This window comes from Diadema antillarum, unplaced genomic scaffold (genome assembly GCF_040938485.1).
Source record: "Diadema antillarum isolate AM-2024a unplaced genomic scaffold, OU_Dant_1.0 seq00000392_RagTag, whole genome shotgun sequence".
Lineage (NCBI taxonomy): Eukaryota > Metazoa > Echinodermata > Echinoidea > Diadematoida > Diadematidae > Diadema > Diadema antillarum.
The window spans coordinates 445,404-464,994 of record NW_027271387.1 but is presented as its reverse complement, the minus strand read 5'-3'; the positions used below and the strand labels follow the sequence as shown (position 1 = coordinate 464,994).

Genomic DNA, 19,591 nt, shown 5'->3' with positions numbered 1-19,591 from the left:
AAATCTCTCTTGTTATGTAAGGGTTTGAGTACTGCGTGGAGTCCTCGGTGGCTAGCTGGGGGCCGGTGGAGAGGACCTACCACCTGTGTCGCCGTCGACGATGGGTGCGGCCCCGCTCCCTGGTGGCAGACCCAAAGGCCTTGGCGGTAAGATGAGACTCTTGTGTCATGGATGATTTTGGTAGGAAGTGATGATGATGATGGTGATGATGGTGATGATGATGGTGATGATGATTATGGTGATGATGATGGTGATGATGATGGTAATGATGATGGTAATGATGATGGTGGTGTTGACGGTGGTAATGAGGTCAGACCAGGATAATGGTAGTAATGATAACAAATTTGATGATGATGATGAGGATGATGATCATGATCATATTTATGATGATAATGATGATGACAGATAATGAGGTGAATGTCAGTAGGATAATCTGTGACATTGTGAAGCTTTCAGTAGCTGATAATGCCGGAGTCTCCATGATATCATTTCATGTCCGGATAAGAGAATATAAAATTCTCCTCAATTCTGGCATTATTTTTTGCATATTGAGATGTCTTCCTGATTGCTCTGTAAAACTTCCAGATTTTGTTGTGTGCATGGTGGCTGCTGCTTTAATGTCGTAGGAAGTAGAATAATGGTGATGATGATAACATATGAGATGGGATGAGGTCGAGTTCTAGTTGTAATGATGGTGAATATACCCTGTAGCAGTCATGATACTCCGCTGACACTTTTATTGCTGTATAATTTTGCCACTTCCTTTTTGTTTATGTTTGTTATGATGCCATTTTAAAAATGATACCTATTTCCAGGAGAAACGGAGGGCTGAAATAGAGGAAATTGTAAGTCAGTGGGTGTTCTTGTCAGAAAGTTATTGCAACCCTTGTGATGTCCTTCCTACCAATACCCTTTCCCTTACCCACCGCCCCCCCCCCCCCAGCAAAGCATGTAAAAAAAAAGAAGAGTTATTATAATTCAAACTTAACTACACATTGTGCTACAGTTGTAAGATATGTTTTACAATCTGTATAATATGCAATGCAATTCTTGTGGTAATTTAACCTTTTCAAGACTGTTGATCGATGAATGTGTGTTTGGGGTGATGTTGTGAAGAGATATCCAGGATTTTTATCAACAATTTCTATTCCTCAAATTTATAAGGAATTCAGCACCATGAAGCTTTGTTATACAAGCATGCATGTTTTTTGCAGTGTGCCGTTATTCCAAGGAGGTTGAAGGGATGGAGTAACAACAGAGTTATTCCCTTTGATCTATGTTCGAAGCCGCCGCTCAAAAATATTTGAAGCATGCGCCAAACAGGATCTGTCGCGCAGATAGGAAGACAATTGACCCGTGTCTCATTGCATAATCACCAGCCACTTTCTAAGGAAGATATGTCTTTGTGATGGTAATTACTTTTCGCTATCCCTTCTTATAAAAGGTAGGTGGTACAGACACGAGGATGCGCGAACAGAAATTGTGGAAAAAATGCTGAAATGAAGATGAAAATTACTCGACTGGGCATACCCGGGCACTAATCTGATATATCTATCAATAAAGAATTGTATACTTGAAGATTATTACATGTTAGTTTCATTTGGGGAAATTAAGTGGAAAAGTGATAAAACCAGCTTTCCAGGATGGTACAGTTTTAAACATTTTCACATAATACAGCTCTGATTTACACTCTTGCGCAAATTTCTGAACGGAATTGACTTTTGTTTTACATGCTTTATTATTAAGTGAAATTTAATTTCATTTAATAAATGGATAAGCAAAATATGGCCAACGTTATGATAACGTTCAAAATGAATCTTCAGATTGCTCAGCAAGACGGCGGCTTGGAACATCGATCATCAATGGCACAAGTGCACCTGTGGAATTCTTTTGTACATCAATAGAAATCTGACAACTGTTTGAATAATTACAGCCAGTTGGAACTCCATGTATAAAACCTCCTTGGTTATTCTAGTCTTGTATGGTGTGTGCATATTTTCAGCCTGATCTAAGATCTAGAAATCTCCTGGGTGTAATGGCACAGGGAATGTGTTGTGCCAACTTCAATGAATTTTGACAAATAAACCATGGCCTATGACCAAATTACACAAGAAATTAGAAGTTGAAAACTTTTTTTTTTTAAATGCAGAATATGGTTTCCTTCAGTGAGAGAGTATAGTGTTTGCCTTAACTCATATCACTTGGAAAAGATAGTTAATTGTTTGGATTGGTAATATGATTTCTTGCTCTTTGCATTGCAGTCCTTCTACTGAAAAAGTGCAGACTTCTTAGCTCATCCCATCAATAAAAAGATTTTGATAACATCTAGCTCACAATGTTACCATTTGTAATTAAAGGCTGTCATTATATGTTTAATCCTGGGATACAAACAATGTACATAGATCCACACAAGCAAAAATCCTCTGATAAGTGTGTGTTGCATGGAGTTTGAAGATTAGACTATTTTCTGAAAAGGATTATATTATTTATCAGCAGTACAAATACAGCACCTCAGACTTATGAATGCCTCAAACTTTGTGTGCTGTTTAGAGCATGCCAAAGATTTTTTTTTTTTTTTAAATTCTTTAAGGGCTCTGTGGCTCTTGTTGGGAGGTTGCCATCTCCCCCTAGTAGGAGGCGGAGGGAAAAGGGAATCTCCCCAGCAGTTCTCAAATTGGCGCATATTAACGAAATAGCTTGTACATGTAGGTTGTGGTGGATTGAATGCCTGGATTCCCTGGCATGGGACTTGGTGGTGGAGGAAATGTACAATGCTTTTTGCATGACACTGAAGTAGTTATTGCTACGAGTTCGTGTATGTATGTTTGTGTATGTGCTCAGTTGTAATTCTGGATTTTACGAATTAAGCCATGTAATGAACCAGAATATGATTTAAAGAATGTCACGCTTTATCTGTAGCTGTTTTCTGATCTTATTGTAAAAAAAAAAAAAAAAATCACATTCGTCAGACTCTCAGATGGCAGCATATTCCCTGCCAATTTCATATGACATGTATTATTACCTTCCCAAAAATCAAAGAATGTCTTGAATATTTTGGAAACTGAATGAAACATCATGTGTAGACTCTCAGTCAAAATAGCGAATGAATAGAGAATCGAACAATGCCAACAGGCATAATAGTGCCAGATCGTATCTTGATGTGTGTTTGTTTTTGTTTTTGTTTTATTTGTAATGGAATAGTAATTTTTTTAGCATACTCTTGTTAGCTATAGTTACATAATATTAAACAAAGCTTATTGTTTAATGTTTTGTTGTAATCTTCAAAGGACCCCCCTTTTTCCCTCATAAAAATTGTGGTCTTCTAAAGATTACTCTTAAGTAACATGGAATCCATCTGGCAAACATGTAAAAAAAATACTGAAGTAAACAAATTAAAAAAAAGACCTTCCAAAACTAATTCCAGCTGTCAATGGATAAACGTGAGAAACTCATAATCCTTTTATTGTACGCTTATCATGCACTTCATATTTTTTCCTTCCAACCTTACAGAAGAAGAAGAAGAAGGAAATGGACCAGCAGGAGGGATGGGAGTACGCCCCCCTCTTCAATCTCAAGTTCCACGCCTCGGAGCGCAAGATGGACATGGTGCGCCGTCGCCGCTGGCACCGCAAGATGGTCGCCGAGTCCCCCAAGGCCTCTGCTGCTTTCTCCCTCACCGACCCGGTGAGTTGTGCGTAAAGTGGCCGGGCAATATCTTCATTGCATTTTTGTCCACTGTGGAGTTTTACAGTTTTAAATCATGAAAAGATAACAACTAAAAGTCATCACAGTCTTATTATGATTAATTTATTACAAACTTCAAAACAATTGCAACAATTACATACACTTTTGAATTCATTGAACAATGCACTGCTCCATCCAGAGTGTAGAGAAGGAAAAAAAATGCATTTCTGTGAATTAATCAAAAGTGGTACTGCTTTTCAGCATTTCGTCGCTGGTTCCACAAAGTGGCAGAATACCCAAAATTGCACGAAACTTCAGTTGTGAGTTCTCTTCATCCTGTGATGTACAATACCTGCTATTCTCCACCATAACACTGAATTTGAAGTAAAAATTATGTTTACTTGCAAAAATTGATAGTTCTTGAAGTGACGCAAGCCACAAAAATTATCCTTAATTTCACAAAAGTGACATGTATGATTGTGTCATGATGTGAAATTATTGCTCTGCGTGTTGGTTTGCTCACAAAAGGGAGCTCTACTGTACGTAGATGCCCTGTGTTTAGTCAAAGAGCGTAATAGAGTTTCACGCACCATGGGCTACGTCATTATTGAAAGCAAGACCAAGGACAGAAGGTAAGAACTTTTCGTAAGTTTTGAATTATCAAAATGGAGATTATTTTGTCAGATACAAAAGATTTGGCAGGTCTTAAATTTGTTATGGCATATCTTACAGTGGTAGATAGATTCTTTTCTAGACCAGAGTCTATAGTATTTTACTACAACTATGACAGTAGTATCAGTAATTAATATTTCATGTTAGATTAAGGGCCTTCCATGTGTTTGTTTGAGGTGTTTACACCCCCTTTGGCTGATAAATTGATATCAGTAGTGTCAGGGGTGTATAAATGCCCTGTTTCAGCTGTAAAGGTACCTCCCTTTTGTAAAAACATCCAATATTTGGTTAGAAATGTCTCCCCTTTGGGATTTAGGTATAGGATGTTTCTTCCTATCTTACCATATCCCTCATAGAAATGAAACCTTTCTGCCGGACAACAAAAAATATCCCCCCCCCCCCCCCCAAGACTGGCAGAATGGTCAAAGAAAATTCAAACACCCCCTGTAATAAGAAACGAAAATCCATGGCAGAGTTATTGAAGAAGGTGTATTGTTTAGGGAACACTACATTTAGAGCTTCGGAGGTTAAGTGTTAATACGTCACTTCATCTTATCTTATATTAGTCTTCAGGTATTCAAATAATGTATTTGCAATTAAACAGCATAATAGAGACAAACAAGCTATCTTCATCTTAAGTGCCAACATAATAATCTTGAAAATGTTTACTTACAGTGTACTTATTTTCCTAATGTAGAAGTAAATTACCTTATGTTCTAGTTCTCCAAGAATGCGGAGTCACTTCATTCATGTAATAATTGATGTGTCTATGTGTCTGCAATTTTAATTACATCAGACTCCAACAGAGCAGAAGTCGAAAACCTCACATCCACGGAAAGGAGGTTGGCTTCGGAAAGGAAAATCCCGCCAGCGGTCTTCCTCAGTAAAAGTGTGTGCTCTTGGGAACAAATGACAAAATGATGTTACCTATAATACTTTGTAACAATTATTGCAATGTTTGGGATATTCTTCTGTAAAAGCTGTTATCGTCATGCTCAGATATTTTTGCAAATGAGGAGGTCACAGACATTTTCACGAGATTTTTTTTTCGTGATCAAAGTGCACTGATGCCTGTCTGTAAATTCACTGCGATCGTGATCAGGTGGTGATATCTTTTGTGTGTTGTTAAATTTGCGGCCCAACATTTTGCCAAATTCACGAAAATTAAACCCTCACAAAACAAAAAATAACAGCTTTTTACAGTACATTAAAGTTCTTTAAACTTTAAGCACAAGCGTGTATGAACTGATCCATCCCTTAACAATCTCTACATTAGCATTGGACAGTGAGGACTGGCCTGAAGGTTAGTATCTACAGATTATATCAAAATATGAACGTCAAGTTCTTTATAACCTTTTGTCCTAGGGCGTACATCAGATAATCGTGAATAATGCTATAGCAAAAGAAAACAGGGGCCAATAGTTGATGTGAGTTTTTCATAAGGAACCATATTTATGGAACTACGAGGCAAAACTACACTGTAAATCTATATTACATGTATACTTGATGATACAATGTGTACATATGTATTTATAATGTTTCCACCTCAGTTTATGTAGAGTGTTCATACTTTGTATTCCATAATTTGCATTCAGTCTATGTAATATTCATATCCATGCGGGTATTTTGGTGCATTAGCGTTCACTCTTTAGTGGACATTCTGAATTGCCACACTTGTTAAGATTGTAAGATTCTCACTATTGAATACAATATTACTGTCATAGCACAATGTATTCTGTGTAAGTGTACTTACAAGTGTATGCACTGGGTATCTGATATTGTGGTACATTAAATGCCGAAGTTAATATCATTTTATAATATGGATGTATCTTTCTTCTAAAATCACCATTTTTGTGTGTGTAATTGGATATATGTTTATTGTAATACATGTACTTTTATAATCATCATATCTATTATTTTCATTCCAAACTTGGAAATAATTGCAGTCATTCAATATATTAAATATATCATGCTAATTTCGAAAGCTGTAATTTGTTCTATGTACAGTAAATCCAGTGATGTAAATTTATGGGAGTGATGAAAGTGGAATGTTCTGTTTTGTTTCACCCTCAATATGACTTTGTGAACATACATGTACGCTGTACCTGAACCAGCAAATGTTGGGTTTTGTGAGAGGACCCATGATTATGAGATAATTATGTTTTAAAGATTCACAGCGTGTAAAGATTTGCAACTTTGCAAAGTTATTGAGGCAGCCATAGACAATCAACTTCAGAAGTCCCTACTGGCTAATGGCTTCCTTCATACTGCCAGGTGAAGTTCAGACCTCATCAACTCACAGCTAATAGTTTAACCATCCTTACCCAACAATGGTCCGACTCCTTGGATAAAGTGAATGAAGTGCGGCTGATTGACCAGGGCATGAAAGGTGCTTTTGACAGGGTCTGGCATAACAGTCTCTGCTCAAAACTCATCGCAAAAGGAGTGTGTGGAAAGTATCTTTACCTGAATAAGGAGCTGCAGGTGTACTTGACAGATCGATCCCTCAAAGCTGTCCTACTCTGGTCATTCATCGAGTACTTCTTCGATCGGTGCATCAGTTCCTCAGGGATCAATCCTTGGCCCACCCCTCTTTGTCTTCATTGGTGATCTGAGTGACAAGTGTGAAACTCTGCTCTACCTGTATGCAGACCCCTCTATCCTGTTCTGTGAGATGTAATTCACTGATGACCCCAAGGCCTTAATGGCTAGCCTACACAAAGATTTGAAGAAGATTAGGATCTGGGCAGACAAGTGGAAGGTAATGTATGAACCATCAAAGAGCAAGGCAGTGACAATGTCCAGGAAAAGGAATTCAAGCAGGCTTGACCTACTGTTTGGTAGCACAACTTCGGCGGAGAAGGATTAGCTACGTACAAATGTACTTGGAGATTCCTGGAGTCACGGTCAACTGCAAACTGTCCTGGACAAACCACATCTCCAACATTGCATCAACAGCTGGACAGGTACTGGAGGCCCTATAAAGGAGAATGGCTTACAAGCTGGATAGGAGTGGTAGAGCAGCTGTCTACATGGCTGGAGTTCAATTCAATTCAATTCACATCGTTGATAATCAAACAGAATATTTACAGTGTCAAATATGACGGGGAGTTCACAAAGAAAGCTAAATGCTTGAGTTAAATGTGATCCCCTTTGTAGAGTTAAATACATGTATTCATTTGAACAAATGAATATTCAAAGTCAGATTCAGAATACTGAATAGAAGTAAAGAAATTTAGATAATAATGTCTACAAATAAAATGAAACATTTACTACATAATTAAAACAAAACAAACAACAGACAGAACAAAAGTTCAAAGTGTAATGGAATCTGCATCACTCTGATGGATGAGTGCTAACCCAACAACTCTTGGATTGCTGGACTTCATTCAGAGGAAGGCACTTCGAGTTAAAATATTAGGGTGGATGGCAGTGAAACCTGATCAGAACTAAACGTCTCTTCTCTTCAACAAAGACATCAGGTGGCAGCAGCTACAGTCCTCTACAAATGCACACCAGGCCCAACAGACATTTGTGCTCTACTTCCTTTAGCCATATGTTTTAAGGAGAAAAACCTGTTCCAGCCTGTCATACAATGCCTTGCCATGATTTTACCAGTGCCCGTCTCCAGAACCTTCCCCACCGGCCGAGCTTTCATCCGCATAGCAGTACATGTCTGGAACAGCCTTGCGGTGATTGTGCAGTAGGTGACATCACTGAAAATGGTGCGAACATCCTTCAGGACAAGAGTGCAAAGTACTGTACGTATTGTGTTGTGTCTGAGGCTTCGCCCCTGCACTCAGCTTATTCCTGGTGTTGGTGGCTCTCGTAAGGACCACAGATGGAATTTGGAGCAAAAGCATGGGACCCCCACAAGACCACCTATATAAAAGATCTTTTTAAGGACTTACTATGTCCATCAAGATGTCAGGAGAAGAACATCATCCTCACAACTTATAATAATAACCAAACTTGGACAGAGCCCATTGCACACTTGACAGCTCTTTGCAAAAGCAAGCATGTTCTCCAAAATCTAAAGTAATTTTTTGGACATTCCCTCCCCCATCATCTGTCTTTCCAGCCTCTTATATCGGCAGCCTAGATCATCCCCTCAAACCCACCATGCCCAGTGCAACAGCTGATGTCTTCAAGTACCCTTTCTAACAACACACCATAAAAATCTGGAACAGACTACCATAATAGCTGTATCTGCATGCTCTGTCGCAAATTTCCAGGTGGCTGCTATTATACATGTACAGTATCTGTTGGAAGCATCTCTTCTAACCAGGAGCACCTCGTCTTTTACATGCACCTGTCACTTTGTAAAATACAATGTACATCATGCATAATCTGTTTTTACTATTGGCTAATGACCCCACGTGCACCACATCACAGTATACACTGTAGCATTCACATTGAGCTTTAACAGGGATTAATCCTTCAAAGTTCCAAGGTTCCAAGAATCATTGATTAGGCCATTGGGATATACGTATCTATCTTAGTGCATTGCTGCTTATGCTAGTTTCTTTTTGTTTTTTTGTATGTTTATATTTGTCATGGGCTATTGTTCACTGAATATGCATTTCATTTAAAAAAAAAAAGCCTTGTGCTCTGTGGTATTAATGCAAAGTTCATCCGGCAGTTCATAAAATGATGCATTTTGCTTCCTCATTAGTGTGTACCTACACGTTTTGTAAATCTAGTGACGGTATTATGAATTGATGGATACATTGTACCCTATTACTCATGTACATCAAATGTACATTGTTTACTTTCGCAAGGACATTTTATGAGTTGACGAACATTACATAATGGTTCAGCAGCTAGCTTATCTTAAATTGTAATTTGTTTTAAATGTTACGATGTGTACATTATCATGTACAAAGATAATGATCAATTTGTTCAATGACTATCATAATTACAAGTATATTTGTACCATTTACTGGCAATGCAGTTTTCAAGTTGACTGTTGAAGTACATGTATGTACTATGTTTTTAAAAATGATAAAGCGCACTTCCAACACAGTTACATTGTAATGAATAAAAACATTTTGAATTGCCATGTTAATGTACAAATTTTCATTATCATTGAAGTCAAAGAATGAAATAAAATATTAAGCTATTTACTACCTAACAATGGATTGATTTGTGATATGTTTTTGTACATCTCGTATTCAACCTTCAATATTATATAGATTTGTTGGAAAGAGACTTTTGAATGTAGAGTGCAGTCTATTAGAAAAATATAAAACATGATCAGAGGACCATAGTAGTATGATGAGATGAAGGCATATACATATGTAGCTACAAGGACAGAGGGTGAGAGAAAGAGAAAGGGAAAGCATCAAGATTGATTGTCTCCTTTTATCCCATCTCCAATTGTGCAACCGTAACTTCAAGCTCACCACTACCCTTCAATTGTTACCGTTTACCTTCCTCACAGCCTCCTTTATGTCACTTTGCTCCTCCACTCTTCTCTTTCTAGGGTCTGCTTTTGCCAAACAACAATCCTCTCAAAGACTTCGTGTACAAAATGTTACCATAAACCTCTCTTCCTTATTTACATCACAATGCAAATTTTCAAACAACATATAATGAACAATTATTTCCATCCTCAGTCTTAATATCTCACCTTCACTATTATAAATTTGTGGTTGAAAAGTCATTTAGTTCTCTTTCAATTCACATACAATTTATCATGCTTAACTACAGAACACCACCACCCCTCCCCCCCCCCACCCCGAATTGATGGTTTCAAAATTTTTAAAACTTTGATTGCGCTTTTTGCAAAACACGGTTTTTCGTCACCATCTTGCCAATCTGCCGCTCGAGAAATAAGTGACAATCCGACAATGGAGCATTTTTGGGGGAAAGTAAACACTTGAATTTGAAGCCAAATGAAGTGATTGTATTCACAGATAGAACAAGAATATAAAACATGTGTTGATTTTTACGATAATGCATCTTTGATACAGCATGACTTTGGCATATACAGCTGCACAGGAGTGCCAACTACTTTATGAAGTAATTTACAGTGTTTTTTGGCAAAAATGCTGCATGTTTCATGGTAAATATTTTTTTCCCAAAATGTTTTACTATGTATGAAATATATGTATTTTGCAAGAAAGGTAAAAATACTGTTGATCCATAAGAAATATGCCTGTTAAGCTATCAGAATACTGCAATACCACTGCAAGGTTGGCATCTGTGCATATATGCATGTATACATCGATATGTGATCACCGACGTTTGGAACCTACACTGTACATGTACATTCCTGTACTACTGCACATTATACTGTTAAATGGAAAAAATGATTTGTAGTTATCCCTTACATTCACTGTAACTTGATGATTGCTTGTGCACAATGTCTGTGGGTTTTGTGGGTCAGCAATGGATTATTTGTTGTTGCTGTTGCAGCTTTATCATTGAACTCAGATTTTCTGTAGGAGTTAACTAAAAGTCTTGTAATCCTTTACCTTTGGAAACCTGGTGGTTTCTGCAGAATATCCGTGGGTTTCTCGTGTCTAAGAATGAACAAGTTAATGAATTATGTTTTTGTTGTTGTTGCTTTCTCCCTGATAGGATGACGACGCCAAGGACAAGGACAAGGATGACGATGGCAAGAGTTCGAGGAAGTCAGCGCCAAGGATCTTTGTCACCTATCCAAGTATGGCTGGATTTCTGAAACTTGTATCCTGACATTTTTTCCCATTTTAGTTCACGTACTGAATGTAAACCATACACTTGTACACCTACCAGTACTTTTAATAGAAATAATGGTGACTTCCAATACATTTGTGAGGGGAAAGCTATTTTTTTTTTCAATTGTACCATGATCGTTTACATACATGTACATGATCTTTTCCAAAAATTGGCCATATTTTTTCTTTTTTTGAATAAATTGTTTGGAATGAGATACACCGTTCACAGGAGTGCAAAAGCATGCACACAGTATGTAGTACACTGAAAGTGTTACACTGAAAGTGTAAAGGCTCCAAGATTGTCTCATTTTGAATATCCTTCCAGTAACAGCTTTATTGTCAGTCTTATGCATTCTCTTTCCTAGCATTGTATTGTTTGTATCCTTGTTTGCTTTGTAATAATTTTCTGTCACCCATAGCAAGGTAATGTGTATACCAATTACGACATAAGATTTACATTTGTTCTCCTACCTCAGCCTCATACAAGTATCAGCTGCGCGCGTACATCTACCAGGGTAGGGATCTGATCGCGTCGGATTCGGACAGCTTCTCAGGTAAGCGACTTCTGCAACAGTGATAGTGATACTAGTGATACTAATCAGTGGTCACGTTGTACAGCTGACTTGCATCCTTCGTTTATTGCATTGCTTTGTATGAGAACACAAAAATCACTGTTTAGGGAGAACTATCATTTGTGACCCTGCACCACAAAACAAACAAATAGTCGCCAGACATGGATTTTTAGTTAAGGGCAGATTCTTAAAGAGCACACTCTAAGCTTTAAAATGATGTATAATTCACTTCAATTGGATTCTCCTAACCCATATGAATATTGGAAAGAAAGGACACACTCTGAAAAGGGTGAACTGAGAAGAGGCTCTGAAGTACAGGGTCTATTCAAGTGCTTGATCTTTACTAAGCCGTGCTACCTGTGCCATGAGTGGGACAAAAACATGACATAAGCCACCGGAGCAACAACAATTAAGGGATTATCAGATTAAGCTGAAATTGAGCATGGTCTATTACCACATTCCGACCATTATAAATACCAACTTTCAGAGCAGGAGCATCATCCTTTCAAAAGTTATTAGAGTTGAAAGTGAAGAGGGTGCAAAGGATTTTCAGGAAATGAAAGAGGCCTCTGAGAAAAACCTGATTTTATAATCTACCAAAAAAGGGGTTGTAGAAAAACTGCTGAAAACCCACTTTCCATTTCAATTTATGATCCCAAACTTAAGAATAATTTAGAAAAAGAATAGCTCTTTCAGAAAATATGGAAAACTCAAGATTGACTCTGTTGACCCATTTCACCTTTATTGAGTCCTCACGTAAAATCAAGGGGTGCGACTTTTTGTTTGTTTTGTGGTGCACGGTCACATTTAGAAACTCTTTTGTTTGGTGTTTGTTTGGTCAGACCCCTACGCCTACATCAGCTTCATGTCTCGTAGTCAGAAGACTGAGGTCATCAAGACGACGCTCAGTCCCACCTGGGACCAAACCCTCATCTTCGACGAGCTCGAGATCTTTGGCGACCCCAACCAGCTCGCAGCCAACCCGCCGCAGGTCGTCGTTGAGGTCTTCGACTTTGACAGCTTTGTAAGTTGGAAGAAAAGTTTCTAATTACTGAGTTTCGGAGAAACTACTCTTGATTAAAAACATATTTAGTTTTGGTCATGTCTTGCACTCATGTGAGAATAAATAATAACATTTTTTTTTAAGTCACGGATAATATATTTTAATATTTTCGAGTACTATGTGTTCAGTGTCATTCAAATGATATTGAACTTTGTGCCTCGGCTCCAAAGGATGCCGGATCAGCTGAGATGCATTATGATTTCAGATTGTCTGTCCATCCATCCTCCGTTGCTAGGCTACCAGACTACAATGATGGTAGACAAGGGATACAACTTTACTGTCATTGATTAGATGCAAAAAAAAAAGATAATTTAATGAGGATTTATGTACGATGGGAGATTATATTGTCTCTTCCTCTCTACATGGGTTGTTTTAGCAAGTATCATTGTTTTTGGAAAATATTTGCAATTTCAAAATTCCATAACTTGCTTGTATTTGGTTTGATCGATGAAACCTCTATTAAACCATCTGTTTGTCTGATAAGCGCACAGGCTGAATAGCACCCTCCTGTACAATGTTGCCTCCTTGCTTCCATATATTGTGCTAATATTAATTTCTCTGTGTTTGTTTGTGTTTTCCTTCTTAATCTTGATTTCTGCATCCTGGCTGTCTGAATCCCTTGTTTTTCTTTGTGATTTTTCTTTAAAAAAAATCTTAAATCTGTGCTAGGCATATACGACTGTAAGTGATCGCAGTGTGCCCCGTGTACACGCACGCATGCATCATATTTATGCCTCTGCCCGGATTTACATCGCAAAAATTGCATGGCCAAAAGCCTCCAATTATAATTTGAGCAGATCACCGAATTTGTCAGTCAGGACAAATTTCTAAGTCTAGTTATGTTTTCTGGCTGTCCATCCGTCCAACTCGGCATGTGGTAGTCAGTTTGTCCCATCCGTTTGTCCAACATCTTTGCTATCGCAATATGATTTTTTTAAATGCTAATTTTTTTCCCTTATTTTTTTTTTTAATAATCCAGCCCTGATTATGAGATGTAGATGAGCTGATTAGATTTTTGTCAGATCCTTGAAGTTCAAAGATCAAGATTCACTGAACTTTGCTTTTTTTCAGCTTTTGCTTCATCTAGGAATGCCCTTGTGGTTTTAATGTCTTGCATGGCAGAAAAAAGTGAATTATTACCATGACTCGTTAGTGGTGAAAGGTGAAAGGTCACTGCCTGTGTGTTTGTGGTCAGGGTAGAAATAGATTTGCAACTATTTTGCATGAAAGTGATTGTGGTGGTACTGTAGGTCAAAGGTCAAAGCCAAAGGTCATTCTTCTTTAGTAAAAAATTAAAAAAGGGCATATAACTTCGTCTGAGAATGTCTATTGGTATTTTTATGTTATGATCAATAAGAAGGCCAGAAGAGAAAATCAACAACTAATTGTGGTTGACAATGGGTGAAGGGCAAAGATCACCATTGCTTAGCTAAAATTTAATGTTTGGCCATAAATTTCATCAGGTAAAAGTCAGATATTAGTGTCCTAGGTGTACTGGATAGGAATGTTTGGCCATAAATTTCATCAGGTAAAAGTCAGATATTAGTGTCCTACACGTAGGTGTACTGGATAGGAATGAACTGGAAGCTACAAATATACATGCTTTGTGCAAAGATGGTTAAAGCTCAATCCTTGTTAAGTGGTCAAGATCAATGACCACTGAAATAACCATCATAATATATATGAAGGGTCATGTTCATACAGTGAGGGTTTTATCATGATTGCATGAGAAGCCTAGGAATCCCAGTAGACTGCACAACAGTTGAAATGCTCTACTTCACCATCTCTCTGCCATGTCTTTTAATGCATCCCCCAAATGTACAGATGTAGATGTAGAAAAGGTATCCCTTGGAAAAACAAAGGAAAATGGTGCTGTGCAGTCTCTTTTTCAGTCAGATTTAGATTGCTTCTTGCAGTGAGGCAGCTGTAGAACATTGCATGTGGCAAATGTCCTGTGCAACTTAGAGTTTGGCACTTAAGTCAGAAGAAATTTGTCAGAAAAGTGAAGTCTGCAGGAGGAGTTTGGAAGTTGTGGTCTTACCAGACATGGTATGAAAGGTGTACCAGTGTCTCATCAATAGAACAGCATGCTTTGAATCTGAAATCAGTGATGCATGAGAAGAAAGAACCAGTGAGCGTGCAGTGCATGAGGTGCAGAGCTTATGGAGTGGCCAACTACAATGTGTACACTTGTAGTTTAATTTGAAGATATTTAGTGTGTTTTTGCATTTATTTATTTATTTATTTTTGTAATAAAACATTTTTTCTTGCAATATTTGATTTAGAATTTAGCATGCACAATTTTTCAATTTTTGTACTAGATTATAACTTTTGTCTTCAAAATATTTTTTTTTTTTTATATTTATCTATTTATTTTACTGTACATGAGTATGTTATTTGATTTACAAATTGATTTACATTTCTTTGCAAATTAAGATTCAACATAAAAGGGAGAAAGAATATTTTCACTGTACTGTCCTCTTATCAATAAATAGGTGAATCCATCAAATGCTGCCCCCCCCCCCCCCCCCCGTAGAATTTTTATACCCCCGCCAAACGAAGTTTGAAGGGGGTATATAGGAATCAGCGGACGGTCGGGCGGTCGGTCCGTTGCAAATCTTGCGTCGCGAACTACTTCCTCAGTTTTCAACCGATTCCCATAAAACTTGGCACAGATGTGTGCCTTGGGTTGTAGATGTGCAAGACGTATTTTTTGACAGTACCCAAAAGTACGTTGCCATGGTAACGGCATATTATGGGCAAAAATGGGTACAAATCTTGCGTCGCGAACTCCTCCCACAGTTTTTGATCAATTTTTATGAAATTAGGTACAGATGTTCATCTGAATATGTTAATGTGCAAGACACATATTTCCGTAGTGGCAAAAAGTGCGTTGCCATGGTAACGGCATGTTATTGGTAAAATATAGGGCAAAATGCTTCATGGCAAAACTGCTTCATCAGTGTTCTTCCAATTCTCATGGAATTCATATTGAATGTTTGTCTTAGAATATAGGTCAGCATGACACATTTCTTGACAGTGACAAAAAGTATGTTGCCATGGTAACAGCTCACATATTATGAGCCAAAATGATGGAAAATTTTGTGTTGCATACTACTTCCTCAGTTTTTGCCCAATTTCCATGAAACTTGGTACAGATGTGTGCCTTTGGTTGTAGATGTGCAAGACGCATTTTTTGACAGTACCCGAAAGTACGTTGCCATGGTAACGGCATATTAATGGCAGAAGATCAAGGAAAGATCTTGCGGATTTAACTACTTCCTCAGTTTTTTGACCAAAGCTTATGAAATCTGGCACACACAATAGTCTTGGTGGGAAGATGTGGAAGACATATTTTTCGGACGTGTCGGAAGCTGCGTTGCCATGGTAACGGCATATAAATGGCAGAAGATCAAGGAAAGATCTTGCGGATTGAACTACTTCCTCTGTATTCGACTGAAGCTCATGAAATGTGGCACACACACTGGTCTTGGTGGGAAGATGTGCAAGACATATTTTTTGGATGTGTCAGAAGCTGCGTTGCCATGGTAATGGCATATTAATGGCGGAAGATCAAGGAAAGATCTTGTGGATTGAACTACTTCCTCAGTTTTTGACAAAAGCTTATGAAATGTGGCACACACAATAGTCTTGGTGGGAAGATGTGCAAGACATATTTTTCGGACGTGTCGGAAGCTGCGTTGCCATGGTAACAGCATTTAAATGGCAGAAGATCAAGGAAAGATCATTCCTTGGGTAAGACTGTCGTCACGGGGCGGGGGTATTAATCACCTTAAGTGATATTTCTAGTTTTTTTCTCCCTTGTTGCGTAGTAAAATGACAGACATGTTTGAAACATTTGACATCTTCTACTGAAGTAGAAATGCATGCTATCTCTTCTGAAATGCAGAAGGGAGTATGTTATCCAAGCGTAGAGCAATAGAACAACCGTGAATGCTAGAAACCAGATTTCTATCCCCTCCTTCCCCCTCCCCCCCCCCCCCACTCCCAGCCAAATTGTGCATGATGCGCATGTTACTCTGTCTTTTGGTCTTCATTGCACACTGTACATGCCATATATTTTGAATAGCGAGTCTAATTTTGTTGCAAATCGGGACTTCTCCAAAAACTTTGCAAGTGGTTAAATATGTGATCTTAAGCACAGTGATGAATGGAGAATGGATGCATGCACATCATGTTAATGTCGGGATCAGAGTTGTTATTTTTGAGTGTTTTTAAATTCGCAAATAGCACCCGACTTGCAAAATTCGCGAAATATATGGCTTGTTTAGTATTTGGCAGTATAACTCATAGAAAGCAGATATTTGATTATCTTCCAAATTCATATTTGATATCTGAACTTTAAGATTGTCCTCAAAATATGTTATTGAACAATTGACTGAAAATGTCAAAGCCTTTATATCAATTTGCATGTTAAGAGCGTTTTTTTTTTGTGGTGGATTGTGTGTGTGTGTGTGTGTGTGTGTGTGTGTGTGTGTGTGTGCTTTTGTGCATGTGAGTGGTCTAACACTTATATGTAAATATAATGAGCCAAATCAATGTCCTACCATCCAGGTGTTACAATAATATCTTGTAATTTTGCAAGACAGCAGATGAAATAGTATCGTGTCAGAGTGACAGAGATCACTAAAACTTGATCCGACAGGTATAGTGAATACTCTCTCAGACCTCCCAACCATACTGAATTTGGAAGAAAGAATATGAATTTTGACCATTCCCAGCTCTTTCCTATTTTTTTCCTATTTTTTTTTCTATTTTTTTTTCCTATTTTTTTCTGGATAATTTTTCTGCACACTCCCATGGAAACTGCTCTATCTTTCCTGCTTTTGGGCCAAATCATCCCTATTTCTCAGTCAGAAAGGTTGGGAGGTCAGCTCTCCGTGCCTTTCTGCTTTCTCACGCCAGCAGAGAGCCATGGTGTTTAGTGGAAGGAATACTGGATGATCAAAACTTTATGATATACGATGTACAGAACATTGTAACTTCATGCCCAGTTTAGATGCAGACTTATGTAAACTTATTCGAGTATTTTGTTTTTATTCTATGTGTACTCTGGTGCAGTCTCTTTGTCAAGAGAGGAAGCTGAAAAATGTCAATAGCACTCTGTAAATAGTCTTTAAATAATTCAGCATACATAAAATGAGGTTTCAATTTAAATACCAATTGAGCTGCATGTATGAATTGAAAGAAATACTTTTTTTTTTTAAAGGTAGTCTTTAATGTGGATTCGTAATTTATGAATATTCATATTGTGTCTGTGTCTATGCTTGTAACTGTAATATTTACCAATTTTATGATGAATTTGCTTTCACCAGGCAAAATATTCATTGAAAATACCAGCGAAATGATTTTTTTTTTCCAAAATATATGAGATATCAACACACAACTGACAATTATTATGACATGAGTGTATGTGAACTGAGCTTGTTAATGTGATGTGACCCTGTTGCATAAAAAGATGCAGTCAAACATAAGTCCGGTATCAGCCAATCAGAATTGAGTATTCAAAGACTTATGTTTGATTTTCTGACTTACGTTTGATCTCAACTTGAATGCAACAGGGCCCTGGATGCTATCACGGGGGAGGGTTGTATTCAAGCTTCCCACACTCTATAACTTTCCAGTCTTTTGACATTGTTCTCACAGGGCAGCAACGAGTTCATGGGCCGGACAGTGGTCAAGCCAATGGTCAAGCTGGACTCCTCGGACCAACGTGTGTCCCGCCTTGCCTGGCACCAGTTCTACAAGGGTGAAGGGTTAGCCGGCGAGCTCCTAGCCTCCTTCGAGCTCTTCCTAATGGTACAGTGGAGGCTGCCCTCAATAGGGCATATTTCTATTCGTGTTGACAGTGTGAATCTATATTCACGTCAGCTGTTTCATTTTTGTAATTACTTTTATCATGATTATTAGCATTATCATTGTCATGATAATTGATATAGGTATCATTTTTTATGTTGTCATTGTTAGCATTATTATTTATTTATCATACAAAATAGAGATTTTTCACTTATTGATTCATATTCTGTTTTTGACAAAGATAATTCCTTTTTGTTTAGGCAAGTCATCTAATGTCCTTGGCTTTATTGTCTGCAACTTTATCAGAAAAGGATAATAACAGGCTGAATGTTTGTTACGGTGTGCATATCTTTGTGTTGATATATATATGTAGATGTTGATATTTAAGTATGAGATATTTGCAGAAAAAAGCGTGATCAAATATTATTTGTATATTTTATTTTGAGAAAAGTTATATGACAAACAGATTTGCTGATATCCTGCCAAACCTTTTCTTGCAGTCTGAGACATCTGACCTGCCCTTCATGCCTCCAAAGAGGGGAGAACTGTACATCGTTCCCAACGGCATCAGGCCTGTGCTGCAGCGCACTGGAGTGGAGGTGGGACACGTTTTTCAACTTACTAAAAAACCAGAAACATTCATGGCATGGAAATTTCATGAATTGGAGCCGACAGCCTTTTTTCACTGTGTGAAATTTGCACAAATCGTCACTGGCATTCAGTGCGTGGTGTATTATTTATTTATCATGTTTGTAGTCTTCCTGAGAGATTATTGACATATTAAAACTGTGTTCTTAAGGTTATATCGAGGATATGGAATGAAAAATTTTGCTGAAAATCACAGAAAAAATTGCCATCAAAGTGCAAGCTCCATCATATCTGAGAAATTTCACCTGTTAGATGCCAATTTGCATCATCCAGACTTGTGACTGTGATGTAATGTGACATTTGAGATAGTCTGCTGAGCCGTGTGGAACATGAAGTTCCATCTGTCTTGTCATTACCGGTAATTTGAAATAAAATTCCATGGGTATCTGCTGGTTGCACATTCAACTCCATTATAGCTGGTATCGTCATGG

The 19,591-nt window shown here is 37.9% G+C and overlaps 1 protein-coding gene across 1 annotated transcript in view; it reads left to right on the top strand.

The window, feature by feature from the left end:
* The window catches only part of LOC139731998 (myoferlin-like), a 200,052-nt gene that overhangs the window by 80,644 nt on the left and 99,817 nt on the right, over positions 1–19,591 (top strand). Inside the window, exons 27-33 of the mRNA XM_071642871.1 lie at positions 22–146; positions 3,511–3,684; positions 10,942–11,026; positions 11,537–11,614; positions 12,475–12,656; positions 18,363–18,515; positions 19,013–19,111. Of these exons, the coding sequence (XP_071498972.1) occupies positions 22–146; positions 3,511–3,684; positions 10,942–11,026; positions 11,537–11,614; positions 12,475–12,656; positions 18,363–18,515; positions 19,013–19,111 (896 nt within the window). The remainder of the gene's footprint in view (positions 1–21; positions 147–3,510; positions 3,685–10,941; positions 11,027–11,536; positions 11,615–12,474; positions 12,657–18,362; positions 18,516–19,012; positions 19,112–19,591) is intronic.